The 23144-nt window shown below is 40.8% G+C and overlaps 1 protein-coding gene across 2 annotated transcripts in view; it reads left to right on the forward strand.

The window, feature by feature from the left end:
* The window catches only part of DUSP16 (dual specificity phosphatase 16), a 67459-nt gene that overhangs the window by 9440 nt on the left and 34875 nt on the right, over positions 1 to 23144 (forward strand). For both annotated transcript variants that reach the window (XM_044418302.1, XM_044418301.1), the window contains exons 2-3: positions 18281 to 18899; positions 21850 to 21988. In XM_044418302.1, coding sequence (XP_044274237.1) covers positions 18669 to 18899; positions 21850 to 21988 — 370 coding nt within the window. In that variant the 5' untranslated portion in view covers positions 18281 to 18668. The remainder of the gene's footprint in view (positions 1 to 18280; positions 18900 to 21849; positions 21989 to 23144) is intronic.

The following is a 23144-nucleotide window of genomic DNA, read 5'->3' on the forward strand; positions in this document are numbered from 1 at the left end:
AGGCAAACTTTTGCCAAAATTTCTGTTTGTGACCCAGTTTGGTCATGAACTGAGGCGTTCGTGAATCAAGGTACCACTGTATCTGTTCAAACAAGGAAGTAGCCCCCACCCTGCTGGAAACAGAGTGTGATTTCCGGGCCATACAGATCTTGGAAGTTTTTTTTAATGTTTTGCTGTGGGAACATCCTACTGCTTGCTAGTTTAACTTAAAGATTAAATATTGCCTATAAGCCTGTGAAACAAATCTGGATCTTTTCTGATCCAGATCTTTTCTGTGGTGGTCCTAGAATGATGGGAAGCTCACCCTTGGGAAGTTTTTTCTATTCTCTTCTTCCTCTGGGAAGTAAACAAATTCATTTCTTGTTATCCAAGCTGTTGATGATTGTATTTACCTTAGTTTTATTTCATTTGGCATACTTCGACTGTTTTATTTTGTGATCTATCCAAGAAACTTAGTTGAAAAATTGTATATTAATAGACACACTTCCTCTTCCACTGCTGATGGTCACTCATGTCAGTGCAAAACAACTTTGAGAGAAACATTTGGGAAGGAGTAAGGTGTGCTTGACTGTTTGACCCTCCCTTTTTGGTTTCTTTCCTCACCTGCTGGTTTCCAGGTACTTCTTTGCAGCAGTGAGCAACCTACCTTTTATCTGTGGACAGAGAAGTTTGGTGTGATGTTCTCATCTAGTCTGACAGGATCGTTTGCTGCATGTGAGAAAACTGAAATATGAAGTTTCTGTCATCCTGCCCTTCCTGCTATTAGATTGCTTTGCGGTTGGCAGTTTGTTGGCAACTGTTGTTAGAACTGCCTAAAGGGGGGGGGGTTGTTTTTGTTTTTTTGCCCTCTGTATATTACTTTTTCCTCAATGACTGTAGCAGGTCCACGTTCGGGGGCAGGGGTGGTGGAGAGAAATGAGGCCGAAAGCATGTGCAAAAGAACAGCATTTGTGTTTTCCTTGTACTCCATTTGTGGTTTGTTACTGAGCCAAGAGTGACCTAGTTGGCTCTGAAGAGACTGGCAGGCTTCCATTTTGTGTCTCTGTGAAATGCTCTTGTAGATTTTTAATAACTGAGCTGGGGTTTAAGAAGGGAGAGGGAAGCAAATAATAATAATTAGTTGCCAAAGTGAGGATTTCCAAGCACCACCTTTGTTCTACTCTGTAAAAAATTGTGAAGAGTGGTTTTCCACTAAGATATATTGCCTGTATCTCTGTTTCCCTTCTGTGTATTTTCTCTTGTACATGAACTAGCTGATGTTCACAGTCCATTGGTAGGATCTGACGTAAGCCAACCAGAAAGACTTCCTTGAAAGTGTGCATTTCTGGTATCAGTAAGCATTCGATTCTGCTGGCTTTCACAAATATTTGAGGCATTTTCTGAATACATTACAGGATTCATGAATGTAAAAATTAAGTTCTTATTCTTTTGTATTTGTGGATAGCTTACAATGCTATGGCCTGAAAAAAAACTTAAGCAGCCAACCTGGCTAAGATAAAGAAGCTTTCCAAAATAAGGAGAAAAGCCTATCTCTTCAACTGTGCACTCTCTCCTGGACATATGGCCCTAGACATTATCTGTGGGTCACAGGGAAGTTCAGATTTCCAGCTCCAAGGCAGGATACAGTGCTTAGAGTACTAAGTAAGTTTGGCTCATTGTTGTATTAAGATTAACTTTTCTTTGAGTGAATATTAATGCTTTAGTCAGCCCTAGTTAGTTTTGTAGCTGTTATATACCCTTCATATTTTATAAGCACAATAAGTTTCTGAAAATATATTACAAATGGTATTTGTATCTATTTTCTATGATTCGTGCAAAAAAGTCAACCTTGACTTCAATTTCCAAAATGCATATTTGAGAAAAGACCTAGATAAGTCAAAGATTAACAGCAATTCTATTGATCATTGCAAACCTGGGAGACTTTTTATCCTGAGAATTAGCTTGTAAATACTTTAAATAATAAAATTTAAAACAAACTAACTTTGAAGTGAATATGGCTAATATTTTTGCAAGCATATATAGTGAACAGTGTTTTCTTATTATACCCACTTCAAAAAAAGCTTAAATTGCTGCATAAGATAAATAACGACTCTATCAAATAGAATTACTATATCTTAAGACTTGTGAATTTTAAAGATTTTAGCATCCTCATGGAAAAGAGTAAAGGGTGAGTACAAGGCATAGATCCAAGAGGCCATGTCTTCTGTGTTTGGTTTCAGAAATGCTATACTTCCTGTTCATCAAGCTCTAGCCCTGACACCCCCATGCAGTGACAGGTGAAGAGCTGATAAAATAAAATTATAAGCCTTTCTTCAAGTGGTGTATGCAGATCTCCCCTCAAACAACAAATATGCTGAGGAACTGAAGGAGGTAGCGTGAGTGTCTTCATAAATTCGCATGTATGTCACTCTTTATGTGTACACACATTGGGATTTTGTGTGAGTTTGTGTGATATTATAACTCTGTTACTAAAAGTGATGGAGAATTCTCTAGTTATCAGTGGCTTTCAGATCTTAAGGTGGGCCACATGTTTAGTATTAACTATCAGTGAAGATGTGATGGGCAAAGGAAGGAGCAGTGTGCCAGACTGAGGCTGACTTCCAATCTGCTATCTTTGGTTTGCATGGAGACTGTCTTGCATTGTTTGCAGCTGGCCTGAAACAGCATGCTCTGATCTTCTGTGTTTCATTCTGAGTTCACATATTGTTGTCTAGTGGTGGATTATAACCAATTCCACAAAGATGATTTTTCTGTGCTCCTTGAGAAAATACAGTATTTATTCTACCTTGTGTGTAAACTTCCAAAAAGATGAAAGAGCAAACTAAATATTCATTAAATACTAAAAGAGAGGGAAGCATATGTGTGACTGATATCCTAGAGAAATATTATGCAGCTTTCACAATGACTCTCTGCTTTAAGTCTAAATTCCATTCTGTAAATGGATATGATAGCACCATACAATCAAATAACTCTTAAAAGCAAATATTGACCGAGTGTATTGTAGCTACTTTTTCTTCTATTTGAGTGTAGTAAATAACTGGGTCATATTTTCTTCATTAGAGGTCATTTTTACTTGTTTTGTCCTTTAATCCTGTAAGGAGTAAATCCCAGTAGTGACGATACGGAGGCAAAGTACCAAGCAGTACAGTTTAATTCGTTCTTGCAAGAGCGAGCACTCACCACACAGGTAGTGCGCTGTTTACACACAAGACATTGCTTTTTATTCCCTTTTCCCAGCTCGCAGACCCTTCTTCTTTTTCTCCATTGGCTGGGCTACTCAGAAGGTACAATCATCTGTGTCTGCCTACATCATACTACCCCTTGATATGCTCCCCCTCCCACACATACATCCCATGTTCATGCTAATGAGTCTATTACCTATGAGAGGTGTGTCAGTTACTATTTATGTACCTATTAAGCATGCGCACTATCTTCTAAAAGTTCAACAGGTCAGAGTGGCCTTGCAGATTCTTACTTGAAGCCAACTTGCTTCTTAAATCTTGTGGGAGGATGTGATAGGAAGAACAGGCCTTCCTCCAGGCTCATTACGGCCAGTTATAAAAAGGTAATCAATTTCCTGCCCTCTTCCACTGAAGGTGACAGTTTTACCACTGTCCCCCAATTTTACCCTCTCTGGCAATTTTCAGGACTTTGATGTAAGAAACACTATTACTCTTAGTACAACTATTTACATGATTCTGTTCTCAGGACTTTTGGCCTTAAGGGACTTCAACAATCCTGTCCTAGCCCTGGCAAGCTTGTAATTCCTCTTACAGTTTCGTTCATCCATGAACTTCCTCCTTCAAACAAGTTTGCATATATTTGAAAGTCCTGAACTTTCACAGTCATTTTTGTGAAATCTCTACATAGCTTCTTTCAGTCTGTTGTTACAAGTTGTACCTTTTTATTTTTAACTAGTTCAGATTACAAAGCTGTAAGGATCTCATTGGAGGCCTAAGTATTCATTATCCTTGAGATCACATGTGACAATTGGGAGGCGGAGTCAGGGCAAGTGCTTGAAACAAAATCTGAGGTGTAGAAGGCTGAAGGTACTACTTTGTTGACCGAACAAGGACAGAAAGCCATGTATTCTAGGTGGTGCCCATCTTACTTTTAGGCATGCTAAAGGGTGGCATGGCCCATATGTTAAAATATGGATTGTATTAAAGTCCTGTAAAATAAGAGGATGATCATATCAAGCTATGCAGAATTGAGTGAAATAGAAGTGATGAATCCTCCCCTTGTCTGTACTGTCCACACCCCAAACCCCTTCTTTTCTCTAGATGTTCTGTTAGGGAAAGAACTAGTTTGAGGTTGGGAGTCCACTGTAAGAAATAATTGGGAAGAAATGGTTTCTGGTCAGGGTGGGGCACAAGAATGTGTGCAAAATTATTTAGTGTATGTATTGCATTTGTATGCTGCCCATAGCCTGGGAGCTCTTGTTTTGTTTTAAATTGTTGGTTCTCACAGTTGCCCAAGTGTAATCTTTCAGTTTTGTATCCTATATGTCATGGGTGGCCAGACTTGCTCAATGGATGGTAAATGTCAGATGTTTGAGAGCTTTACTCCGTAAAAAGTTGGTGCTTATTTGGAAGCACCCTCACCTTCTTGAAATGTTGAAACCACTGTAAGATGGAGCCTCTAATAACTGTGGGCAGCGGCTGCAGGGGATGATGAGTGGCAAGCATGCCCACAGGTGCCCACAGCCACAAGCTGCAAAATAAACTCAAAGAGCCTTGGTTTGGCCACCCCTGCTAAAGTTTATAGCTAATTTATAAGGCTAAATTGCAAACAGCTGTCAGCTGGAAACACCAGCTAATGGAAACAAGAGGATGGACATAAGATCTTCCTCTTAACAATGTAGTCTGCTTGGTTTCTAGTGTTAGTGCTTAACAGCTGAAACTGACAAGGACAAAACTAGATGTATTTCTGTGAGCCAGAACAATGAACCTACACAACTGTGAAAAATCAACAAAGTGTTTTTAGAATAGATAAGAAGATCTTTGCGAACTTTCCTTGGAATGGAAAAAAAAGAGTCTCATTGCACTTTTTTGAAACTTTTTTTTTTGGCAGGGAGGGGACAACCAACAGTGAACAAAAAGCGGTTGTGATAAGAGTGGGGACGGAGAAGATGAGAGATTCTGCGAAGAGTTACACTGGAATAGTTGCTTGGGTTACACTGAAGAAATGACACTTTGCTACAATGTAATGAGTATACAGTTTATATAACAGCGTAAATTTGCTGTCCCCTCAAAATAACACACAGCCATTAATGTCTAAACCGCTGGCAACAAAAGAGAGTACACCCCTAAGTGAAACTGTCCAAATTGGGCATTATTAGCCATTTTCCCTCCCTGGTGTCATGTGACTTGTTAGTGTTACAAGGTCTCAGGTGTGAAAGGGGAGCAGGTGTGTTAAATTTGGTGTTATCGCTCTCACTCTATCATACTGGTCACTGGAAGTTCAACATGGCACCTCATGGCAAAGAACTCTCTGAGGATCTGAAAAAAAGAATTGTTGCTCTACATAAAGATGGCCTAGGCTATAAGAAGATTGCCAAGACCCTGAAACTGAGCTGCAGCACGGTGGCCAAGACCATACAGCGGTTTAACAGGACAGGTTCCACTCAGAATAGGCCTTGCCATGGTCGACCAAAGAAGTTGAGTGCACGTGCTCAGCGTCATATCCAGAGGTTGACTTTGGGAAATAGATGTATGAGTGCTGCCAGCATTGCTGCAGAGGTTGAAGGGGTGGTGGGTCAGCCTGTCAGTGCTCAGACCATACGCCGCACACTGCATCAAATCGGTCTGCAGGGCTGTCATCCCAGAAGGAAGCCTCTTCTAAAGATGATGCACAAGAAAGCCCACAAATAGTTTGCTGAAGGCAAGCAGACTAAGGACATGGATTAGTGGAACCATGTCCTGTGTTCTGATGAGACCAAGATAAACTTATTTGGTGCAGATGGTGTCAAGCGTTTGTGGCGACAACCAGTTGAGGAGTACAAAGACAAGTGTGTCTTGCCTACAGTCAAACATGTTGGTGGGAGTGTCATGGACTGGGGCTGCATGAGTGCTGCCGGCACTGGGGAGCTACATTCATTGAGGGAACCATGAATGCCAACATGTACTGTGACATACTGAAGCAGAGCATGATCCCCTCCCTTCGGAGACTGGGCCGCAGGGCAGTATTCCAACATGATAACGACCCCAAACACACCTCCAAGATGACCACTGCCTTGCTAAAGAAGCTGAGGGTAAAGGTGATGGACTGGCCAAGCATGTCTCCAGACCTAAACCCTATCGAGCATCTGTGGGGCATCCTGAAATGGAAGGTGGAGGAGCGCAAGGTCTCTAACATCCACCAGCTCCGTGGTGTCGTCATGGAGGAGTGGAAGAGGATTCCAGTGGCAACCTGTGAAGCTCTGGTGAACTCCATGCCCAAGAGGGTTAAGGCAGTGCTGGAAAACAATGGTGGCCACACAAAATATTGACACTTTGGGCCCAATTTGGACAGTTTCACTTAGGGGGGTACTCTCTTTTGTTGCCAGCGGTTTAGACAATGGCTGTGTGTTGCATTATTTTGAGGGGACAGCAAATTTACACTGTTATACAAGCTGTATGCTCACTACTTTACATTGTAGCAAAGTGTCATTTCTTCAGTGTTGTCACATGAAAAGATATAATAAAATATATACAAAATGTGAGGGGTGTACTCACTTCTGTGATATACTTGTATTGGCCATGGGCTTACAATCTAAAAACATAGAAACAGAGCAAGTCAGAAGGGGCCTCCCGGGCCATCTAGTCTGACCTCCATCACCAGCCAGCTCTGCTCACGACATGCCCACCATGTGCATGTCCAGCCTATCTTTGAACACCCTCACCGATGGGGCCTCAACAACCTCCCGTGGAAGCTCATTCCATACCCTCAGGGTCCTGACTGTCAGGAAGTGCTTCCTGGCATCTAAATGGAACCTTGGCTCCCTGAGCTTTGCTCCGTTGGAGCGCATCCTGCCTTCCTCTGCAGGGGAGAACAGGTCTCTACCCACCTCCATGTGACATCCCATCACATACTGTATGTCGCCAACATATCCCCTCTGAGTCTCCTCTTCTCCAGGCTGAAGAGACCCAGTTCCCTCAGTCTCGCCTCATATGGCATCCCCTGCAAACCAGCCACCAACCTTGTGGCCCTACACTGCACTGACTCTAACCTGGCTAGATCCTTCCTGTAATGAGGGGCCCAAAACTGAGCACAGTATTCCATTTGCGAATGCACCAGAGTCACATAGAGTGGTAGTAATACATCTCTTGATCTAGAAGCCTCACTTCTGGCTATGCAACCAAGGGTGGCGTTTGCCCTCTTGACCACCGCATCACACTGCTGACTCAAAAAAGACATGGCACACAAGAATAAAAGGATTGAAGTGAGATAAGGAAAATTTTATAGCTGCAACGTTGTTTAGTTGTGGGGTTCTTTGGATATTTTGTAAAGCTGATTCAAAACAGATGTTGTAAGCAGGCAAGGAGGCAGTGTACTCCTTGGCCATGCCAAATCTTCGGTTGTTTAACCCATGAATCGACTTTATGTGCAAAGCAGGTCACTGCAGGCTACATATGTTACACAGTTGTGTACCAAAAGCCTGTCTAAAAGGCATTTTTGGGAGGTGATGATTTGGAGTAGAAAAGCCATGAAGGAGAGGGATACATTCCCATTCCTTACTCCAAATTTTCTCCTCCAGCCAGTGCCCTCTGTAGAATTCCAAACTGTGTCCCTTAAGGCTTCTAGTTGTGGATGCTTCAGTTATCCTAGGTTATTTCTAAGCTTGCACTGGCTAAGATGAGCTAAAGATTACTCAGAATAGTTACTAATTGGCAATTTCTTTGGCACACAGAACTGATGGAGCATCATGGTATATTGCTGCCTAGAGATATTTCACAAATGGCTAAAATACATATAAGCAAATTATTGGCAGAAATATCTTGTGGCATAGAAAGTTCTTAATTTAAGAACTCGGGGATAAGTGTAATATACAGGTAGTTCCTGGGTTGCGAACAACTGGTACTTAGAAATGTGTGCACTGCCTAAATGAATACCTCTCATGATAAGCTGTGAATATCTCTAGGGAACTACGAGACACATCGCCAGTGGCAATGCAGTTCCTAGAGATATTCATGGGTTTTCACTTGAGATGGAGATTTGCTAGAAATAGTCTCTAGCAAAGACTCTAAAGAACTCTAGACTCTAAAGAACTGTACAACATCTCTCGAGGGAACTATACAATGAGTTTGGCAGCAAGGTAAAATATATACATATACTAAGACAAACACTTGACTTACCCATCTGGTCTGACTTAGATACAAATTTGGCTTAAATACGTTCTCAGGAATGGAACTTACCTGTAACTCAGGGACTGCATAGTTAAGATGCATGTCTTGCTACAAATAATTGATTTATTTTGTAATAGTCTTTATATATTTCTCAAATGCATTTTCAAAAATTTTATGTATTGTTTCAGAAGTGTGGGGGAGGGGGAGCATGCAAGCAGATCCTCTTTCATTGAAAAGAGATGCAGTTGTCAATTAAAGAAGGATTTACTTTTCCATGCCCTAGCATCTGTCATAAAGCTTACCTGCTAACTTGTACTAATGATTGGAAACCAACTTTCTCTTGTAATACTCCTCCGGGAGCTGATTATATAAAAATGAAAGGAATGGCTCTACCAGCAGTCTTGTAGAGAGACTGGGAATACAATGGCTTGCCAACTGCAATTTGTTCCATATTCTCAGGCTATATGAGCTTTATGGGAGAATCTAGTTTAATCTTTTATGTAGAGGAGTTGGGCTGACAGTGGAATCTAGAACAGCTCATAAGTTTGGATAATGAATTCCTGTGATTATCAGAATTAGATATCATTTGTTGCCCAATGCTAGTTGGCTGTATTTTCAGTTTCAGTATTTTTGGAGTCCACGTAGATTCCCAAAGTGGGTCTCTTTTATGGCCTACTGTCATTTCAGGTTTTCACCTCCAGGGAAAGAATAATATGATAAACCTCAGGCTTTACACACACACACACACACACACAAATCCAAAGATCTGTGGAGTATTCTGCTGAAAGGGCTTCTTTTTCATTTTCAGTGCTTCCCCCACCCCACAACACACACTTAGCTTCTTGTGCAGATCTAGTCTACTCCCAACCATGTTCTATTCATTGAATTTTTTGAAACTTAGCACTTAAGAGGTAAAGGGTTGATTCTGTGTACATAGATTTGCAAAAGAAGAAAGGGGTTAAGATCTTTTTCTCAATTCTGTATGTTTGTTTTATAACATTTTGCTGTGAAGAAAGGGCACATGATCTCTACAGACACAAATTCACAGTTTTGCAAAGTTTTTGCTTTGTAAAACCAAGCATCTGTGATAATATCTTTTAGATAGAAAAAACTGCTCAATAATCTTACAGAAACCTCTGCAAAAGCATGATATTATGGAACTCAAGAATTAATGGAATTTATTTACCAAAAAAAAATATTGCATGAATATACAGCCTCATGCTGCATAGAATCATGCAATCATAGACTCATAGAATTGTAGAGTTGGAAGGAGCCATGAAAGCCATTGCATCCAACACCCTGCTGTTGCAGCATACCAGTTTACACCATCCCAACTCAGATGAATTTCTAGTTTCTTTTTTAATGTTTCTAGTGTAGGAGAACCCACCACTTCTCTAGGCAGCGGGTTCCACTGTCTTATTGCTCTGTCAGTGAAGAAACTTTTCCTGATATCTTTCTTGAATCTGAGTTGTCACAACTTGAATTGACTGGGCCCAGGACTTAACCCTGCAGCACCTCAGTAGTAGTTCCATCCAATTTGAGAAGGTGCCATTGATGAGCACTCTTTGTGTTTTGACTCCACCTAATTTTTTTTCATCAAGTCCACTTTTTGCTAATTTGCTCATCAGAATTGCTTATCAGAACTGTTTAAAAACTAATCCTTATTTTATGATGAATAACCTTTGGACTATACTGTATCTTAAATAAACAACTATATTTAGATATATATTCCTCAAAAACATTTATTTTAACAAATCAAATTTAAATCAAATATCTTTTTCTTATAAAAATCATACATTTTAATCACCCTGATTCATAGACCTTTAGATTTATAAATCCAGAAGCACAGATTTATCTTGGCACCAGACACAATAACCTTTTCTCCTATTATTCAGAGCAGAAGTTAGTATGATACTCCCCCTGCTCCCATTGTACAAGGAAAAACTTAACACCCTGAAGAAAACTTTAAAGGAAATCACAACTTAGATCACAATGCTCTGGCATTGCACCATGCCCGATGCCATTCTTTGACAAACTAGGAACTATCTTGGCCTGATCAGTGTGGAATAGTTAATTTATCTTATTTTATTGAAGTCTGAAATAATGTTGTAAGCTGTCCAGAGACAACAGTAATGGATGGCCTACAATTTTTTAAAATAAATAAATAAATAAATAAATAAATAAATAAATAAATAAATAACTTGGTTTTGCTCTTGGCAGCAGGTTTACCTTGTAGCAACCTCAGAGAGTCAGGTATTATCCCATGAGGACCTACCACTCTTCAAACCATTATTCCATCCCCTGACTGAGACTCTTCAAGACATCTTGAACCCTATATTGCACAGCTGAAGTATGCTGAAGCTATGCACTGCCCCATATGCAAGTATTTCAAGACTGCCAGATGCTGGCCCAACCAAAAAGTGTTCAGTAGAGCTTCTGGGAACCACAATATACCCCATGAATCCATCTGTTGCCCCTGCAAGCTTCTTGTATTGCTTCTGGAAAAGTTCCGCATCTGCATACTCCTTTATTACAGGCAGCCCAACATATTTTCCTCTGGCTGTGAGAACAGCAATCTGGCCCTCTAACATGCTATGCATATCCAGAGATGCTCTGTCTAAAAAAATGACAGGCAGCACTGTTCAGGAAACAGTCTGGAGTTGTTTTCCAAGGGACCATTCCAGTGGTACAGATATCTGAAGGTAGAGATATCGGCTCTCAAGAGAGTAAGTTTCTCCCACCTATTCCATTTGGGCATCTGTCTCTAAAGGTTGAGAAGCACTAGGAATATCATTGTTACGGCCAGTGTTGACCAGATGGTGACCCAATCCTTTGCTTGAACTCATGAACAATGTGAATGGCAAGAGAACCCTACTTCTTGATCTATCTCAGGTGAGGAAATTGGAGAGTTGCCCTTCATAGATTTCAATTTGAAATGCCTTTTCACAGATCCTTTATCTTATCCTTTATCAGATTACTGAAAGGAGGGGGTGAATGAAGTCAGTAAAGGGGAGAATGAACTTAAAGAACAGTCTGACAGTCAGTTGAACTGATTCTAGCAACTGTGGGAAGTCCCAGAGGAAGAACTTTAATTAACCAACACAAAGAACACAATATCATGAAAAAGTGTAAAATGATAAAGTGTAGTTTGCAAGGGATGTGGTAAGTGCCACTGAAGCAGCAGGGAGCACACCTATGAGATTTCAAGAAAATGAAAAAATAGGAAATTAGAAGAAGGACCAGTAAGCATCAAGTCTCTGTCTGGTCAACTCACACAATAGCAAACAGCTTCCACTACAGTGCATTAAAATATGGCAGCCTCACCCCTCATTTTAAGGACCAGGGGAAGGGGTTGAGGAAATGAGTTGCAACAGTTGACAGGCAAATGGATGATGCCCTTTCTTTTACCTTCCTCTCTCAGCTTCCCCATAGTAAAAGAAACATTCTTAATGAGAAGGTAGTCCCAGTGCGTTTTCAGGGATCTTTCAGTCCTCAGTTCTCAGCAATGGTATGTGGTTACTGTTAAGTATTTTGCTGGAGAGAACGTAGTGGTAGAAACATAGAAACAGAGCGAGTCAGAAGGGGACTCCTGGGCCATCTGGTCTGACCCCCGGCTCCAGCCAGCTCCGCTCACAACATGCCCACCATGTACATGTCCAGCCTATCCTTGAATACCCTCATGGGACCTGAACCACCTCCTGGGAAAGCCCATTCCACACCCTCGGGGTCCTGACAGTCAGGAAGTGCTTCCTGGCATCTAAATGGAACCTTGGTTCCCTGAGCTTGCTCCGTTGGAGTGCATCCTGCCTTCCTCTGCAGGGGAGAACAGGTCTCTACCCAGGGATACTTCAGTTTTATTTCTGGAAACATGATTGCCTAGGGATGTGAAGTTGCTTGTAAAATGCATCAGATCAACTTTCTCTGATACTGATTCTGTGCCTTAGGCAAAAAGGTATGTTCCCACCTTGGGTGTTAGCTCTGGGATGCTTTTTTAAATGTTTTAGAGGTTTAAATATCAATCATAACACACTCAAAAGCATTTCTTTCTGTTTCTTCTACTTTTATTTCTCCTTTTTCTCATTGTTTCCCCACTTCCTTATCCAATTTATTCCCTAGTTCATGTGTTTGAGAAGGATAACATACTACTCTGCAGTTATTTGCAGTAAAATGAGTGAAGAACTTGAGATGTATGTTTGCTTGTTTGTTATATTTATATCCTGCCTCTTTTCACCTCAAGAGGCTCAAGACAGCTTACATAATCCTCCTTCTGTCAGTGGTATCCTCAGAACAACAATCCTGTGAGGTAGATTGGACTGGGAACCTCTGAAAACTTAAAGTACCACTACAGTTGGCTGCTTAATATTTCTGATGCATTTCCTTGGAATACATCTGGATGTGACAAAAGACCTCATCCCAGATGTCATCGTTGGCACAATCCTGCACACCATTTGCAGTTTAAGGGGTGATGTGGTCCTGGATTCCCGGATCAGGGTCTGGGAATGATGCCATTGAAGATCTTCCAAATAACCCCCACCCCAATCCTAAAGCAAGCTGATGAAGAGGGAGCTAGAACACAAGTTTATTCTCAAATAGATAGAGTGCAAAGGAGAAGTGCAAGAAGGAAAGAATAGTGAATGAAAGCTGCTTCTACAGATGTCAGGATGGACGGGATGTGGGGATGAGTAAAAACCGGTTTCTGGGAAAGCATTGTGCTGGTCATAGAAAAACTGTGAATTTGCATTGATCACTAAGCCCTGAGCAAGTCCTCACAGATCAGAGGAAATCATCCTGAGGATTTCCCTGGGAATTCCCAGGTTTGCTTCCATGGCTCTTAGGCAATCTCTTAGGCAAGCCAGTTGCCCTGAAAACATCCATAGTCAAAAGTTTTCCCTGGTAGTAGTTCTGTATGTGTGTGTTTAATAGGTTATTTTGTTCTTTTTCTTGAGCTGTTGGTTCATTGTTGATCACTCCTGGGGTTTGTATCTAGTGAGGGAATTTTCACCTTTACAAACAAACAACTTAGGTTTGCTTGTCTAAAAATGAGCTGGCATTCTGCACCCTTGGAATTCAGAATGACAGAAGCTTGGATTTCCTTTTCATGTACGGATTGTGTTAGGCTGGTGAACTTCGAACTTTTAAAAAGATTGCCTCATGGGCTCCTGCTCTGCTTGAAAACAGGAAGACTTGACAAAATTTAATAGTGTTTAGTAATGGCATAGATTAGCAAGTATTCATTTTCCAACATGTCCAGTAATTGAACAGATAGAGGTGATTGTATATGGGAGTAACTAATTGCACCAGCTGGGTATAGGGTGAAAGATGAAGAAAAGAAATTGTATGTGAAAACTGCTCACTAATGTTACTAATCAGCAAGATGCTGTAGACTTTGCCATGACGTCTCATGAAATGAAATAATATGGCTTGTTCACAAACTTAAATGTAAATGCACAGTTAGTTCTGGATAAGATGTAGACTGACATTTCTGAAAGGTATGTGTGGGGACAATGGTCACTTTCTGGAGCTCTGCTATTCAAAACTGCCATGTTGACTTGCAAATGTGTCTTTGGTCTCCATAAATAGAAGATACATAATTAAATGGTTCCTGGATGGTACAATTTGAAATTGATAGAATATTCCCTGATGGTAGCACAGTGGTATTTGAATGTCAGTGAGCCTTTTCTACATCTGTTGATTGTTTGAGGAACATTTGTGCATTCTGGATTTTTTGGGACATGTACACCTTCCAGCATTCCATAGATGAAAATAGGAACATTTCTGTGCATATTTATCTATCTAAATATGTTTATGTTAGCAGCAGACTCCAACAGTCTTTAAGTGTGACCTGGTGCATAATCATAATTCATTTTCAAATGAGAAATAAAGTGCATGAAAGAGGATTGTTTCATATGACATATAAACTTAGGGCTCAATCCTGGACAAATTTAGACACGACAAAGGCCTACAACTCTCAGCCTGCTCCAAGTTGTTGGCATTTTTTCTGTCTATATTTGCCTAGGAATGGATCAAAAAGGCCTGTTATGCAGCATTCATTTCACGCAGAGCAGTTAGCTTCCTTTTGCACTGTGTTCTAGGCCACAACCAATTTTCCCTGAGGATGTAGATTGCCACAAATGTTGAGTAGTGGGCAGCCAACCTGTCTTCCTGGGAAAGGTTTTTCACCCCCTGCCGGTCCTGTTCTTCTCACCAAGCCTTGACAAGCTTCCAAGCCCAGTTTTAAAAAGCCACAGATTATACTATGCTTCTAAGAATTTAAAATATGTATCTCTGTTGCTTTTGTTACTGAAAACTTATTTTAATTTCAAATCTTTTGGGCAAGTTTTTATGGTATCTAGGGGTGAGGTAGAGAAGGATTACCTCAAGTACATGGTTAAGTAGAATGGTTCATTTGCAAATGTTTATGCATTCATATGATATAATCCAGCCAAAATGAAGGATTTGAAAGGCCTGGCTCATTCATATACTGAACTGTGATGTGGTGAAAATGGAGGCATATTGTGAGATTGATGATACTGATTGACCCATTTCTCTTCAAAGAGGGTGATTTTTCATGCACCCAGCTTCCAATCTGCAAATTGCTGCACCAAGTTTTTCAGGAAGTTAACATTCAGAGATAAGTAGTGTGATGACAAGAGGTATTATTTGCTTATAATTGCCTAATAACGTCATGTCAGAGCATCAGCACATTCCAGGGTGAAGTGGCAGGTGAACTGCATGACTGCCTGATGTGAGGTGGCTTTGTTGTTCTGGTAAATATTAGGCTTCACTCATGGTCTTCATTTTTCATTTATATCTTTGGTTTTCAAACCTTCAAATGGTACATATCAATGTGTCTTGCAAGACAATCCTGTGCATCTAGCGAGGAATGTATGTCCTAGGCTGCCTGCTTGGTTCCTGGTGGTTTGATTTGTTGACTTCACTGTTGGAGTGAACTAGGTATGTGATAGAACACCCACTATTCTACTGCAGCTGTGCAACATTGCAAGGAAGGAACAGGCCAAGTTATTTCTGAAGGAATCTATAGATCACATAGAAACATAGCAAGTTAGAAGAAGCCTCCCAGGCCATCTAGCCTGACTGCCAGATCCAACTGGTTCTGCTCATGTAATATCCAACATATGGTTGTCCAATCTTTCCTTGAACACCCTCACTGATTGGCCCCCCACCATTTCCTGTGAAAGTCCAGTCCATATCCTAGGGGTCCTAGCCATCAGGAAGTACTTTCTGACATCCAAGTTGCAACCCAGTTCCTTGAGCTGTGCCCCATTGGATCACATCCTGTCCTCCACCACAGAGGAGAACAGGTCATGACCCTCTACCTTGTGGCACCCCTTCACATGCATATATATCGCTGTAAGATCCCCTCGGAGTCTCCTCCAGGCCAAAAAAAGCCAGCTCCCTCAATCTCATCTCATATGTCATCCCCCCAATCCAGCTACCATCTTTGTGACCCTGCACTGAACTGATGCTAACCTAGCTATGTCCCTCTTATAATGTGGAGCCCAGAATTTGACACAGTACTACAGTTGTGGGTGCACCAGAGTTTTTAATCTTCTGGTTATGCATCCAAGGGTGGTGTTCATCTTCTTAACTGCTGTGTCACACTGCTGGCTCATGTTTAGCCTCCTGTGGACAAGTCCTCTGAGATCCCTTTCACAAGTGCTGCTCTCCAGCCACTTGTTCCTGTTCCTAGGACACTTATTCATGATTCCTATGTGCAAGACCTTGCACTTATTTGCATTGAACGCTATCCTGTTGTCTCCCATCCACTTCCTAAGTCTGTCCAGATCCTTTTGGAACTGGAGTGCTTACTCCTCAGTTGTGTCCACTATGTTCACTTTGGCATCGTTGTGAATTTGTTCAGAAGACTGGTTACCCCCTCCTCCAGGTCATTATCCCTTCTACTTGTCCTCTAGCAAGTCTCAGCTCATAATCAGCTTTAGTCTTCACCCTTTTGTCCCAGAGTTAGGGTTAGAGTCACATTCAGATATTAATCAGTGGCTCCCTGAAATAAAGGGAGCAAGAGAAGATGTGAGGATGAGTCCTAATTTCATTGTGTATAGGACTGAAGCAGGAGAATATTAGTCCAAAAGGGCCTCAGAAGGGTTGAAAGGACATGTTTAGATATGAATTTTAACATTTTCTACAATTTTTCCACCCTTCCCCCCACCCCAAGAACAGTCTGTATCTGGCATGTGACTTTTATATGCCTGTTTAAACATTTCTAGCTCATTTAAAAAACTGAGTACCCATTTTAAAGGTTCATATTTTTTTCTATTCTTTTTTTTACTGGCCAGGCATAAACCCCCATCATTTATCCACGTTTGGCTGCCTCATTCATGATCCTGATCTTCTGCTCATTGAAGCCAACAGAACAATTGATTAGGCTCTAAAGGATCTTTGAGAGTAGAAGCTCACTCTGTTCCAAAGAGCAGTGCATGAAATGTGAGGGGAAACCTCGCTCCATGCTCTTCATTGTATCCTCTACAGTTTTTAATTTTAGAATGTGGCTCCTTTGGAAAGGAAGTTGCAATATTCCTGGTGCTTCCATCACAGACAAAATGCCCATTATTATGACACATGTGTGTGTTTGTGTGTGTAGGTGTAGCCAGGGTTTGGATATTGCAAAGAACTCTGTAGAGTGTGATATATCTTTTCATGTTCTGTACAAAGGACATGCATTACCCTGTTATCGTAATGTGCCATCAAGTCTGCTCCAACCAAAGGCAATCCTATGAATGAATATCTTCCAAACTGTCCTGTGCTTGAAGCCCTGTTTAGTTCTTGTAAACTTAATATTGTCCGACTTCTTCAGAATTCCTGTTGGTGGAAGTTGGACCACTGAGTGTTAGGGGTAGAGAACAGATTTTGCACTCACTGTCTTTAGATCTACCCAAATGCAGCACTTGTTCCCCCATTCTGAACCATTATCAGGTATGGTGCAGAAGAGGTTAAAGGGCTCTCTACAAGGCATTTCTGGGGTGGGAATTAAATCTGCTCCCTCACCCTGCCAGGAAGTACTGAGAATCAAGTCTACTCATGTTTGTATCACTCCATCTGTTCATTTGCCTGGTGCATCTGGATCATGAATTCTTTTCTTTGCATGCACTAGAGTGTGATATAATGTTGAGAAACTTGTGAGTTGGGGGAGAATATTATTTTGCCTCTTCCACAGTTCTCCAATGGCACTCATGTGGATTCATTTTTATTGACAGAATTAGTGTAGGTTAGGCTGAAAGATGGTGATACTGCTCTGATTCCAGTATTTTGGCAGAAAGGAAATGCAAATGTGTGCATTGCTAGCTAGCTTCACTATGGTGTAGTAAAGCCCGGACCTTAATATGTAGCAGAGTGAAATGCAGGGACCTGACACAGTAGCAAGAAGCAAGCAGCAGGAGTAAGACCATTTGGAGCTCTGCAAAGTTGGATTTGGGGTGGCTAACTCTTCCCTGCCAGTCTCTTCTCTCCTGTACTCATTCCCCTGCTTTTCTCTTATGGGCATGTGTGCCACAATTGGAGAAAAGTAGTTTGAGGAGGGATGTGCAGAAGAAAGTGGCATCCAGGAGGATTAATCTTCCTGCCTTACCTGCCATTCCTCTTCCAAATTATGTCCTTTCCCTGCTATCCACCACCCTTTACATCAATGGCAGGCAACATGTGGTGCTCCAGGTGTTTTGGCCTACAACTCCTATCATCCCTCACTATCAACTTTGTTGCCTTTGAGTGATGGGACTTGGAGGTCAAACATTTGGTGGAATGCAAGTTGCCCATTCCTATATTACATTTTTTGGTGTAGATCTTAACCAAACATTAGAATAGGGGACCTTGATTGTGACAGCAAGGGGAATGTATTTTGCAAACTCTCATACTCTGTCTCATTTGTTGTTGTTTTTCTTTATGTCTGTCTCTTGTTGCCTCTTTCCATATCTCAACAGGCTCCTAAATGGGGGAACTGATGATGGGGGAACAAAGGTAAAGAATGATGTAATGGCAGGACCAGCCGAAAAGCATCTTTTGTTTGAGTTGTGAAATGGCTACTTTATAGCCTAGGATGAATTGGTTGTAAGGGCTGCTTTGTGGAGTGAGCCCTGTATATCCAGTACCTCAACTAGAAGCCGGATAAGGCATTCATCTTTGGAGGACCCTCTCAAGAGAAAATGGGTTTAACTTTTCTCTTGCCAGTCACTACCAGTATGACCTCATACACTTTGAGTACAATGGAATGGCTAAGCCTTTAAGTGCATAGCCATTACATCATCGTCTTCATCGTTGCTGCAAATTGGAGAGGAAGGCAGTGGCTAAATAAGGGCCTCTGTTGTTGTCATGGCTGATGAGATGAATGGTACTCAACTCATTGTTGGCGACAGGCTGGTGGCTTTGTTGAAAAGTGGCATGGAAAAATTGCTGCTGATTGACAGCCGCCCCTTTGTGGAATACAATACCTCGCACATCTTGGATGCCATCAACATCAACTGCTCCAAGCTCATGAAGAGGAGGCTGCAGCAGGATAAAGTGTTGATCACCGAGCTCATTCAGCACTCTGCAAAGCACAAGGTAAAACAGTGGTGCGTAGGGATGTGATTTCTTTTCATATATTAATTAAAGTGAAGTTCTGCAAGGAGCACAGAATTAGATGAACAGCAGGAGTATAAACCATGCACTTTATAAGCGTATCAAACTCTAGATACATTCGTTATGTCAGAGTGTCATGTGCGTCTTTAACTCTCTGGTGCAATTTTTTTCTTCCCAACCTTAACCATAGTTTGGGTTTTGCTGGCACAAACTATCACTGTGGTAATGGAAGTATTGGGATATTACTGAAACATGGGGTAGTTATGGAGAAGGTTTGATGTTTTGTTCACTTCAGTCATGACCTGACTAGGTGAGTGATTAGTTTCAACTGTTCATTATAAAAAAACAAACAGGTAGTAATGAGTGTAGTAATCATGGTTAATAGCAAATGATAGACCATGGATAAGGTTGTTAACTAACCCAGACCTCAACTATGACTCAAGCTATTGGGAGAAATCCATAACAGAGAGAGTCCATGTTCCAGCAGCCCACTTCTTGTCTCTCTCTTTGTTAAGGAATCAGGAACATTAGAGGTGCACTAGCCCTAGCATGACATTGTACCCTAATATATTTATCAAACTTGCACTGCAGCTTTCCAATACAAATAATGTTCATAGCAGCTAACAACAATATATATACAATACACTATAACGTAAACTAACAAATTATAATTGAAATACAAAAGCAACTAAATGAAAAGAAATGATAGGAAAATGGGCCTACTTACCTTCTACTTTTTCGACATGATTAAATCTAAGGGTTTCGCTCCTTTTCATCTCTGATTTGCAAATAAGAAGCTTGCTTCTATCCTCAAAGATACATTTGTTTAACACTATGCATGTTTGACACTGTTTTTATTCACATGCTGGGAAATTTGATTTATGCCTGAATAATAAAAAAGAAGCTCAATTGGCTGTCACCTTTAGAATGTTCCAACAGTGTGTTGAAGCATCAAAGGAATGATGTACAGAATCTTTTAGTTTCATTGATGGTGGCTTTAGCATTTCATAGAGGTGTTTCACTCCTCTGCTGAAAAGCTTGTATATCTTTGTTAACAGATGTTGGTTCAGCATTTTTAAAAAAGTACTCTACTGTTTCAGTTCTTTGCACACTGAGCTGTTGTTTAAACTTGCTCTGTATAGTTGTTGTATAGGATTTAAATCATGTGACTACGTAATACATTTATTCTCATGTAAAATTAGAAGTAGCAGCAAAGAGTATCTGAATGCAAACTTTTGCAAATTACTGTTAAAGGTTTGGGCTGCAATTCTGCACACCAGAGGTCCCTGACAGAGTGCCTGTGAGTGCCATGATACCAACTTATGGATACTCATGGGCACCCAATTTTGTTTGTTATTTTCTTACTTTTTTCCGGTTGTTTTAATATATGTTCATGGATTTGTATGAAGTATATATGGTTTTCTTACAATTATAAATAGGTTTCAACAAAAGCAAATCAAATATCCAAATAACAATCCACTTGAAGTTGGTGTCTGTATGTTACCTGTTCATATATTGAAAGAGTCGTTAGGTCTTCAATCAATTGCATTATAGGAGCAGAGTGTTTATCCTTCAAATTTTGTACTATCAGTCCCTTAGGCTGTCAAAATGAATAGAAGATCCATTTCCATCCCCTTTTGAAAAGTTCCACAAAGTGGGTAAATAATTTAAAAGAGCATGTACACCAATAAACATTAAAGACTTTTTCAGGGCAAGGTTTTTCGATGTATTATCCTTTCCACAACAAAGTAACTACTGGACACTGTCAAAACAAATGTTTAAAAGAAGCATTATCTGTATTGCACTCTAACAATTGAATTAGACAATTCCTCATTAATTTATGTTGTGGTGTCCAGTAATGAAACACAAGTGAATAAGATGCAACCTAAGAGCCCTGGACACAGCAAGTAGATGCTAAAGCAGCGATCAGCATTTTATGGTGGCCCCCACAACAGTTTATCCAATGCACAAAGGTCCAAAAAGATTGACTTTACACACTCATGTGGGGCCCCCCTGCTGAAAATATTGACTTATTTGAAGTAGACATGTGCGTGATTGTACTTCTAATTGCAGATGTTAAAAGGATAGAACAATAGCACTGCCAGATACTGTTTTTTCAAAAACCTGAGCTAGACTCTAGCTCAGTCTAGAGAGCAATCCAGACTGGGTAGTGGGCTGGATGACACCCCACACAAATGTTGTAGGCAGATGACATTTGGGGCATGCCCCCTGACAGCTAAGGGGTGTGGTGACACCATCAACATTAGTTTGATCCTGGCAGGTGCACTGGGCAGATGGTCCTCTCTGCTTGTCCTGCCTGTTTGTTCTGGTGGAAGAAGGTTCACACACTGAAGTCACTTTGTCTGGCTTCCACTTTTTCCCACTGGGGAGAAATCACAGGGCAGGCAAAGCCACTGAATGCATGGGCAAACATCTCCCACAGAGTAGCTTCTTCGGATGTGGGAAGGCCTGATGCAGACAGACCCCTTCTGTTATCTTTGAGCACAGATGAGAAATAGCAGCAGGGATTCTTCCAGGGCTGTCTAAGCCCTGCCTCCTGAAGGCATCTTGGAAGGTTCTACAGGCTGGATTGGGACTGCACATAGAGGCCGTCCTGTCTTCATCTAATTTAAGAGTATCACAATGCTGTTGGATTCACATACGTATTTGGAGTAAATAACAACCAGTTTCTGTCCCCTTTGGCATTTTCTAATGCCAGTACAACCCAACACCAAAGGCTGAAGGGAAGCAGCAATAAAGTATACAGTAATGACAAAACCAAAATATAATTTTGTAACACAAAATCATAATGAAAATGATTACAATATGAGCAAGGACTAGAAATAAATGTGAATTTTACCTTGAAAAAGTGTGCTATGGCTTTGTTTTTATTTTGGTTACATTTAATATTTCCTCTAATATTCTGTTCCAGCTTGAAATTGATAATGAGCAAGAAGTGGTGGTATATGATCAAAATTCAAAGAATGTGGCATCTGTGTCTTCTGACTCATTTCTGAGTGTTCTGCTGGGGAAACTGGAGAAGAACTTCAGTTGTGTTCATCTGCTTGCAGGTAGGATTCTGGGAAGTCATGTAAGTGCCACATGATCAGCAGAGTGCATATTACATTAAAAAAAGAATGACAGTCATATTCTGAGACAAGCATTTGGATCCAAGGCTGCTCTGTCTGCAGACTCTCTTTCCCACTTTCACCACTGAAGGAAATGCAGAAGGAAACAAAAGGATTCTTACTCACTACTTCTAAATCTTTCTCTCTTACGCAGCCTGGAATCAGCACACAGAAAGAGGGAATTTGGTGTGACATGTGACTAGATAAGGTTGCCAAGCCCTAGATCCAGTATGATTGCTTATATGCTCTCTCTGCTACTCCCCCTGCACACAGGAGGATCAACAGAAAGGCTGAATTCAGGACTCTTTGAAGTGACACAAGCTGTGCTGTCACTGGCAGGAGGACCTGGTGCCTCAACAGAGCATGCAGGTGGATTCAAATGATAGCCCATTTCCCCCTGATCCAGTGAGAACACATGAACAGTAGACTCCTTAATTTGTTTTGTTCCCTGTGAAATTGAAAATTAATATCTCATGTTCAGTCAATTTAAATTCTGCACTGAGAAAAGAAACAAAATCTGCAAGCAGCCTATAATATACACATTTGTCTACTTTTCCTTTAATTTCTGTCCTTTTTATTACTTGGTATAATTCAGTCTTTAAATATTATTTCAGTTTATATTCTGCTCTCTCCACCTGATCAGGTAACTAAAAACAATGAAAGCTATGAAATATGTAACATTATAAACATTCAAAACAGATAAAACTGATCACAACATAGAAAAGTTAAAAAAAACACAAATATACGATAGCTTCCAATTAACACATAGTATGCAGTACAAGAAGCAAATTAAGTTCCCAGGGCAAAGGTTTCCTAAAGGAAAAGTCTTTGCTTGGCAATGAAAGGATAACAGGGAGGATTAAAGAGAGTCTCCGTAGGAAAAAAGTTCCAAAGCTGTGACACAGTCTCTGAAAAAGGCCTTCTCTTCTCACTCCATTTGCCAGAGGAAGGAACTGTACATGGCTTTGAAGATCCACCTCCAACTGATGGAAATATTATGCTCCTACATATTCACATACATATTTGCAACCTTAAGGCCTACAAACTTTGTTGTTGCTGTTGCTAATGAAAGCTGAGATCCTCAAGGCACTGAATTCTG

This window comes from Varanus komodoensis, unplaced genomic scaffold, assembly GCF_004798865.1.
Source record: "Varanus komodoensis strain SLA01 unplaced genomic scaffold, ASM479886v1 scaffold9, whole genome shotgun sequence".
NCBI lineage: Eukaryota > Metazoa > Chordata > Lepidosauria > Squamata > Varanidae > Varanus > Varanus komodoensis.